The sequence below is a fragment of the Anopheles marshallii genome, chromosome 3, assembly GCF_943734725.1.
Source record: "Anopheles marshallii chromosome 3, idAnoMarsDA_429_01, whole genome shotgun sequence".
Classification (NCBI taxonomy): domain Eukaryota; kingdom Metazoa; phylum Arthropoda; class Insecta; order Diptera; family Culicidae; genus Anopheles; species Anopheles marshallii.
Genome location: NC_071327.1, coordinates 71,873,515 through 71,882,542, shown reverse-complemented (window position 1 = coordinate 71,882,542; position 9,028 = coordinate 71,873,515). Strand labels below are relative to the sequence as shown.

Here is a 9,028-nt window from a genome sequence, read left to right as displayed (position 1 = left end):
AGGAAAAAGCTATAAATAAAGAAGAAAATGAAAAAGTAATATTAACAATCCGATAAGAGACCTGCCAATAGCTCACATTTTTATAACGAAACTATTGAAAATATATAATACTCTAGCAAAAGTCGATACCTGTTGTTTTGCTTTTACTCACCTGAGTAGATATTTACTTACCTTTATCAAATATAAATATAGTACGAAAAATTTTCCTGGCACGATCTCGTGGTCTTGTTTCCACAAACTTTTTCCACCATCCTTGCGAATGAATATGAATGTAAGGGGATCACATTGTGCGGTCCGATATTTACTTGACATGAACTAACCGAAAATACTAGTCCTTTTACGGACCTATGTTTCTCAATTTTATAATACGGCAAATCCACTATATTGAAAGAAGAATGTTTTGTTTTTTGAAAACTGTACACGCATATCCTCCAATGAGCTCATAGAGGACACTTTTTCTTTGTAGCAATTGTGTGGTATGTTCTACAAATGATACAATATTTGGGAGTGACGAATGGTAACACTTAGCGGGAGATTTGTTGTTTACTCTGTACCACTATCGTTCTCCGTCGGTGGTATCGGTTGCTGTCGGCTTTTCGGATTGTCCGTGAAAGGGACGGTTTGGGAGGTATTTCTAACGGCGTTTACAATACTACTACCCCGTGCCGGCTGTTTGGATTGTGCTGCGATGTGTGGTGACTGTGCTGAAGCCGGATGAAGGTAGGATGAATTGGATGGAGCGGCCGATTTCGCCTGGGTACTGGGAGACGACGACGGCAACAAACGACTAGCTCCACCACCCGTTGTTGTTTGACCACCCAGCGGTACGACAAGTGGGCCGATTGGTTTTCGTATCCGTATGGTCTGCCGTGCGTACGGACCGCGTGTACCCTGATTGCTGGGGCCGTTTGTTTTTAAACGTGGTCGTCCCGGACCGCGCCTCACCTGAGCAACGGTAGAAACCGGTGCGGCTAGCGGAACTGCAGATAACGACGAAACCGCAGGACCGTTGTCTGCTTGGTAAAGGATAAGGAAGAATAAATGAACGATAACAGCAATTAGTATATCTTGTTAAATTAAAACAATCGGCATGTATGTCTCCATCCGACTGACCTTTGTCAGAGGTAGCTTGTTGTTCGGTTGCTACCGGTCTAGTACTACCTGTACCACCTCTTCTAGACCCACGAGGTCTTCCTCGTTTACTAGCACCACGTGTAACTTGTCGCACTTTATTGTCCCGCTGTTCACGGTGCATGTCGAACGACATCGAAGATGCTGGAAAATCACAAATAAATGTTGTAAATCTTCCATACGAAATTGTGGTAAAATAAGGCCAACACAAAATTTCGTTACCTTCATTGCTGGAATCGTCCAGCGCGTCCAACGCTTTGTTCGTGTTATCGCTGAGATTCGAACGTTCGCTTTGCGCAGGACTTGGAGCGGCGGAATCACCAAAACCACCAGACTCATCACACGTTGTTCCTGGCTCCCCTGTTCGTTTGCGATCTTTCCCTGTCGGTTCTTTTCCCGACGATTGCTTCTGTTTACGATCTCGTTCCTTGGTCGATTTTGCTACAGGATCTTCCATTAATCGGCGTTCCTCCGTTTTCTGGCGATCTAATTGTGGAAAAATAAAAACATTGTAGCACATCATTTGGAGATGGGAAGTAGTGTTTGAGTGTTGTGCACCATCAGCACTTACACTTCAACTCGATTTCTTCATCGTCAAGCAGTAGAGAAACAACTTCCTTTGGTTTGAGCGTATCTGGTTTGAAATTATCCCCGTTGATAACCATTCGTTGAATCTGGAACGAATGAGCCGAGAACGATCATATTAATGTCACATGAGCAAGATTTTTTGCGTATTTACTAGTGAAGAGTCATACGGTTCATTTCACACATCGATTTGGAGTCGGGTGTGAGTGAATAGGAATCAGCTTTGGAACCATCGGGTTCGAGTCGATCCGAAGAACTAGTTTGTAGGACAGTTCAACAATGCATAAACCACGGTGTAGCGTTGATGCAGCGAGTACGGGTAGCGGCCTACTGAACCTACTTGAATTCGATGCCGCTACACCTATCGCATTCGGTGAACCTATCAAACGTACTTGCACTTACGGGTTGACTCGAACCATTTCGGGTCCAGTAAGGATAGCGCAGACCCGCGCATCACTAGCATTTATATGCGTTACCAATACGAAACGAGCGCTTACTTCGCTTTTTTCACGTGCCCGTTGCAGTATCCTTTCTTCTATCGTACCCTTGCAGATAAGCCGATAGACGGTAACCTGCTTCGTTTGACCTAATCGATGGGCACGATCCATCGCCTGTTGATCCACCGTTGGATTCCAATCTGAGTCGTAGAAAATCACCTATGATAAATGGGACAAAAAGGTATTTATAGAAGGAATATCGCCAGATATCATGTTTTAAAAACAGCGGATTTTCACTTACAGTATCTGCTGCAGTTAAGTTGATACCCAAACCGCCGGCGCGGGTAGAAAGCAGAAAGACAAAAATGTCGGCTCGATTTTGAAAGTCGGCCACCATGTCTCGACGCTCGGAAATTTTGCTCGAACCATCTAACCGCATGTACCGGTGTTTTCTGTGCCACATATACTCCTAAAGCATTGAAATGGTATAAATCACATACTCAAAATGTGTTATCTCTCCTGCTCTTACCTCTAGCAAATCGATCATTTTCGTCATTTGGGAGTATATGAGCACACGGTGGCCTTGTTCTTTAAGGCGTGCCAGCAACGAATCTAATACAGCCAGTTTGCCTGCATCAGACACGAGCGTCTGTTTGTCCGGAATGATAATATTCGACCATCCGTGCGGTGGGTACGATGCATGCACATATTCGCTCAGTTGCCGTTCTTGTGTCACTGTAGTTTCATTTCCATTCCACCGTCTATTGGAGTGTGACATCCGTCGTAACGCTGACCCAGTGCAACCGGCAGTGTTGAGTACCTTAGAATGGTGCCGACAGAGAAATTTCGGCATAGCTGTCGGTTCGTTCGGCAATACAGTTGATGGCCTTCGGCTGGGAACGTAAGCGACCTCGGGCAACAAGTTTAACGGATGTCCAGGTGTTTGTTGCTTTCGGCTGCGCATTATACGATGATCTAGCGTTTCTGATGTAAAATGCAGTACATGGTCGCGGTGTGTATACACCGGAATAGGTGCAGTGTGGATAGTCCGGGTGAATAATAATCGCTCCATCGTTGTCCAGGGAAAGCATTGTGTCGTCCATCGTTCAGCCGTTGGTTCCAGCAGCATGTAGCGCGGATCAGTCCAATTGTACGATTGATCATCTCTCCAAACCCACCGAAAATGTAAAATAGTTATCCATTGCACCCATTCGGCGATCAGTTGATATCTATTAAACAAAATCTCTCTAATTAATTAATCCTTTCAACATAACAAACCAACCAATTAGTGTCTTACATGAACGAGAAAACGTTTCTTCGAGCGAGTTGCTCCACTTGTTTCGGCGACAACCCTCCTGCAAGTCGCGCACAGCTGAACGGTGCGCTCCAATCATCATAATTCGTCGACTTCGTAAGGGTTCTCCGCACTTTGGAACGGCTCTTTTCTACAGGTACACTGGTATCGTTGCCGTCTGCCTCGGTTATGCGTCTTTGCACCAACAAAGCGTTAAATATGTAGTATCTATTATGCAGCCAATGACGTTTACTCGGTACGGTGTGCTCCATTAAAAGTTGCCTTCGAAATATAGGCCGCTCGGACAATTCGTAGCTCCATTTCATACAGAACGGACTGCGCACATCGCGTCGCTCGAACAGCTCCGGATGATTGCACACTTTGCGAAATTGCATCACAAGGTTCATCAGATTAGAGGTAAAATTGCGATCGATCGACTGACCATCGCCACTGCCACCACCAACTGTGGTCAGATGGAGCAAATCTTCGATGCAAATTTCCTTCTTCAACGCTACGTACAGAAGTTTTTGGCGTGTCGTCAGCGGACAGTACACCATTATTTCGATCTTGTCCGACAGCTCGTTTTCCACGTCTTTCTTTATCCTTCGCAACATGAACGGTTTCAAGATCATGTGCAGCCTTGATATTTGCTCTGGAAATGATAAAATACAAAGAAATCGCAAGCGGGCGAGCGAGTTTTAGCAAACGTAGTATACGAGGATTTGGCACACCGTCTATACCTACTTTCGTCTATACCCGTTTTGTTTTCGGCATGGCTTTCGATGTCCTTCGAAAACCATTCATTGAACTCTTCGTGGGAATCGAACAGTGTCGGCATAATGAAATGCAGCAATGCCCACAGCTCGGCCATACTATTCTGTATCGGTGTTCCGCTCAGTAACAGTCGGTTGCGGCAGTTAAATCCGAGCAGCAGCTTCCAGCGCATTGAGCTGGAGCTTTTGATTGCTTGAGCCTCATCCAGCACCATATATTGCCACTTTATGCGATTAAAGTACTTATAGTCGGTGACTACGAGCTGGTAGCTAGTGATGACCACGTGAAAGCTAGCATCCTTCGTGTGCAGATGCTTCTGCTCCCAGAACTGGCGCAAAATTTTGCGTTCGTTCGGTGAACCCCAGTACGGTACGACGTTAAACTCTGGCACGAACCGTTCCATTTCCTGCTGCCAGTTATGCAGCGTGGAAGCAGGCGAAATGACCAAAAATGGTCCCCAAACGCCATAATGTTCGGCGATGTGACAAAGAAACGCAATCGACTGGACCGTTTTGCCAAGTCCCATCTCATCAGCCAGTATGCCACTGATGCCCTGGTCGTATAAATTCGCAAGCCACGCCACACCCTTCAACTGGTATCCTTTTAATCGACCGCGGAACATGGATGGCTGCGGTAGTTCAGCGATTCCACCGCTTGGTTCGGTCTTGCTCACTGGAATTTCATCCGTTGCGCTGACCTTCGACACATCCAGCGATAATGCAGAAGCGTCATTCACCGGTGACGCGGAATCCATCACCACATCAAACTGATTCGTTCGGGCTCGCTCATTGCGGAACGCTTCAGTCGCATTCTTCTGCGCTAACTGTTTCATACGCTCACAATCGTAATTGTCGATGGCAGCTAGCCGCGGATTGCTTTCCTCGTCCAGCTGCGAAAGAATCTTAAGCTGCTCCTCCGCCGACACGTTGCCCAGCTTGCGCGACATAAAGTGTGCGTACAGTTCCGTTTGGGTGATGAGAAAGTTCAGCTTTCGTTGCTGGCGCTTAGCTTCCACGATCTCCACATCGATTTTGCGCTGCTCTTCGGCTTCCCGCTCCATGCGGCGCTTTGTTTCTCGCTCAACCTTATCGTACCGCTTCCAGTATACCTGCATCTCGCGCGTTAACCGTTTCGCCCGCCAAACCGTGTCCTTCATCAGCTTCTGGGATTGCATCGCCTTTTGGCGGGCGACCCGCATGCAAAGGGCCGCCACTCGCCGACAGTTCGTAATGGTGTCTTTGTGGTTGTTCGCCTTGGCACGTTGCAGTTTACCTACTTCCTTCTTTGCCATAAGTTGCCACATTTTACGCCGTCGAATATTTAATGCTTCCGGTGTTTTCAGGCGCATTTTACGCCCACGTTTACCTCCCACCGATGAACCGTCTTGATCGGTCAGATGTTCAAAACCACTGCCATCCGAATGTTTCGATGATACTGGACGGCCACGCTGTAGGTGTAGCAGCTTTTGCGCTTTCTTGTCTCCAAACATTGGTCCACGAATCGACGAGCTGGTACCATCGACGGAGTAGCTGTTTCCCTCGACATCGCTTCGCTTTTTGGCATGTTTTAACTTTTTCCTTACACCTTTTGTTTTGCCAGTGCCATGGTCAATTTTGCACTTCCGCTTCCCAGCTCCGGTACGTCGATGTTCGGGGAAAATATCATTATCCGACAGCAAGCCGGCACTGTAGTAGGCGTACTGTGAGTTCTTTGTAGTGAGAGAAAAAAAAAACATCTACTATGAATGAGGTGAACATAGACGACGCAACTGCTGTAGTGGTGACTAGTAGAATTTTATCCTCGTCTTACCAACGAACACTACTTACGTGTAGAGCATCCTTGAACCTCGCCCGAATCTTTTTCTCTCGTACATGTTCCTTCAGCATTCGTTGGAGATAATCTTCCACGTCCGAGATATCGCTTTCGGTGTCCGTTTCGGAGAGTAGTAAATTTTTCAACCACATCCGCTCGGGTCCGACCGTACTGAAGTCAAACATACGTTCCCGGTCTGTAAAAAGGATAGTAGCAAATATCATCATTATTCGCCTACCACGGGGCTTCCGCGTGTTCTTGTTTACTTACAGGAGCGAGCTGCAGCTTGATGAAAAAACTTGCTGCCAAACTCTTCGGATTCATCCGACGAGCCGAAATAATGGTTTTGCTCATCCTCGCTGGAGAAATCCGTTGCTACAGCAGAGCTGAGATGTTGGGCTTGCGTCACATACCCCACCATATCGAAAGCCGACAGCATCCGTTGGGTGTGGAGAGACTTTTTCATGTTATTTCCACAAACCATCTCGCTGTTATCGCCGGCTGAGGGCGATTCCTTTTGAGCCATTTCTTCATTCACTGCGTTGCGATTAACGGTTAGCGGTACGATGATTGATTTGCACCAAAAAATCACTAGTAGCTGTACGCGAGGTGCGCTTTATCGACCGGATTGCGGCTGCGAAAACGTACCCCTCGTACGGAAAGCGTGTGTTACCGAGTAAAATGTTTTGCCGTCATTTTTAGCTTTGCTTTGGGTTGTTTTGTTCGGGACAACGGGTTCGGGAGGGGAAGCGCGAAACGCAGGCATCGCGTTCGGTTTGAAAGAACGTTGACAGTTCGATCAAGGTGGTTAAGGTGGTTGTGCATGCAAGGTGTGCTCGAACCACCTTGACCTTGAATCATCGTGCATTGAGCGGAATAAAAACACAATTTTTAAACAAACGCTTTGACGAAGAACTTCCTTTTCAACAATATGCTTTTAGAATTTTGTTAATTGCCAGACTTAAGTGAATTGTTGTACACTATACATAAACAGGTGAAATGTCAGCTCTACAAACTTCATTTTATTCCACAAAGTGCAACCCCGTTGATTCGCGATAGGGATGTTCCACAATTTTAACGTGATTATGAAGGTTGTACTTTTCTTTCAACTTTTCATACTTGTCGACGAAAAAATTACTCTCGGGACAATCGACAAGCTTGACCAACGCTTGGCCCCATGCCTTTTCCGAGCTATTGTGCCCCATAATGGTGTTCCGGCCAGCGTACACCATTTGCCGAAGCAGCAATATTGTTTCTTTTAAATGCTCCGTAATGACAACAGTATCACACCCTGCAGGAGTAGATGAAGTTTAAATTAGTTATTTTACCTTTAAAATTATTTCACATAGGTAAGATGCAGATGGTACCTTTTTCCAGTACGGGAAATTCAACGAAATTGAATACTTCCTCCTCCTGCATTCCGGAATCTCCACCGAAAGTGGTGCTCATCACCGAAACCGAGGAAGCGTTGAGAAACATTTGTCTGTACAAATTGATCATCCTCTCACGTGGATCATGATTTTCGCTGTGTGGCACAACTTTGTTCCGGATGAATACCAGCTTCGTCGGAAGCTTGCTGTGCACTTGCGTCATCATTTCTGCCCACATAAGCATACGCATTAGCCGGATGTTATAGTATTCTTCCTGCACGACAAAAATTACGTGACAAATTCGCAGCAGTATCATCAGCTTCTTCAGCTCATCTTGTTCGTGCTGGATGAAGTCTTTTCTAGCATGGCCAAACACTGGCTCGCAACAGTCTAACAAAATTAGTCGATCCTCAGTGATATGCATTCGTACTGTTTGGGGCAAAAGTGAAGCGTTAATACAGAAAGTATCATTGGCAGCATTTTTCGATGCATTAATCGTACCTTCATTTTCGCCAGCAATGTTGATTGCACCGTGCACGGGAAAAACCGCTTTGCTGTCACTCTGGTCCGGTGAGTAAAGGTTTGTGTTGAGTAAATTCAGGATCGTGGACTTGCCTACACCAGGCATGCCTATCGTTCCAATCACTACGTAATCTTGGTTGGTTTCGTGAAGAAAGTCTAGCGTGCGGTAGTTGATCGCATTATGGTTCTTTAACAACACCAGAGACCCATCCATGGGCGTGTAACTGTACGGATCGGGAGCGGTTGTTACCGGAAGTGTTTTCGATGTTGCTCCATGTCTGGAATCGATACTCTTCGACGTACCGGCGATTTGGGGAGCAGCATTAGCTAGGATCGTTGGCGTTCTTCTGGGTGTTGCTGTCGAGGGTCCAGCAGTGGAATCATCCGTGGGTCGAGATTTAAGCAGAATTTTGGGCTGTTGTTTACCACTCATTTCAAAGCAAGTATTGGTACAATATACTATCGCGTCGCACAATGCAATCAGCGCGGCCACAAATGAATGAAACGGTTACGCGATAGAAACGTGAAAATAGCAACGAAAAAGTCCTTTTTAATCTAGCCACTTTAATTCAAACTGTGCCACACTTGTCCGCCTCATGTAAACAAATGCAATGTTTTCATTTCTTTTATCGTGCCGCTGTCAAAGTTCGGAAATTTTCGAAGCATAAGCTCTAAAAAAGCTTCACAGCTGGTATAATACAGATGGCAAACGTATACTAATTTTAAATACAGACGATTGCAAGAAAAAACATAAGTTTTTGTACTAATTTTGCACATAAATTAAATTGCTAAATCGTAATGTTTCCTTTTTTAAATCAATAACAACAACGAAAACGGAAAACCATTACGGAAACATGAATTTAGTCCAAACTAACGAAATCCTTTTAGCCGCTTGTTGGAGGACGATGCACAAAACATAATTTTGGCTCGGTATTTGTAGAAGGATAATGGATAAGGAGATTGAATGATGAACACTGTCGTACAGTGAATTAAACATGCCAGGCTTCGGTGGGCTGTTCATATCATTAGAATGACACAGGACAACTCAACGCCCCCCAAGGTTGTCCACATGGACTGGCACTCGACCGTATGCGGTATAAAGG

The 9,028-nt window shown here is 45.7% G+C and overlaps 2 protein-coding genes across 2 annotated transcripts; both read right to left on the bottom strand.

Moving 5' to 3' along the window:
- Positions 1-543: 543 nt before the first annotated feature.
- On the bottom strand, positions 544-6,559 carry LOC128713111 (chromatin-remodeling ATPase INO80). The gene is made up of 11 exons (XM_053807974.1): positions 6,304-6,559; positions 6,048-6,229; positions 4,192-5,929; positions 3,582-4,099; positions 2,683-2,973; positions 2,455-2,622; positions 2,214-2,372; positions 1,703-1,805; positions 1,354-1,617; positions 1,114-1,275; positions 544-1,013 (listed from the first exon to the last, which is right to left on the bottom strand). The coding sequence occupies exons 1-11, from the start codon at positions 6,557-6,559 to the stop codon at positions 544-546; spliced, it is 4,311 nt and encodes a 1,436-aa protein (XP_053663949.1).
- A 496-nt stretch (positions 6,560-7,055) lies between these two features.
- On the bottom strand, positions 7,056-8,358 carry LOC128712154 (nonsense-mediated mRNA decay factor SMG9-like). The gene is made up of 3 exons (XM_053807047.1): positions 7,905-8,358; positions 7,401-7,832; positions 7,056-7,324 (listed from the first exon to the last, which is right to left on the bottom strand). Exons 1-3 carry the CDS (start codon positions 8,356-8,358, stop codon positions 7,056-7,058), a joined length of 1,155 nt encoding a protein of 384 aa, XP_053663022.1.
- Positions 8,359-9,028: the final 670 nt, after the last annotated feature.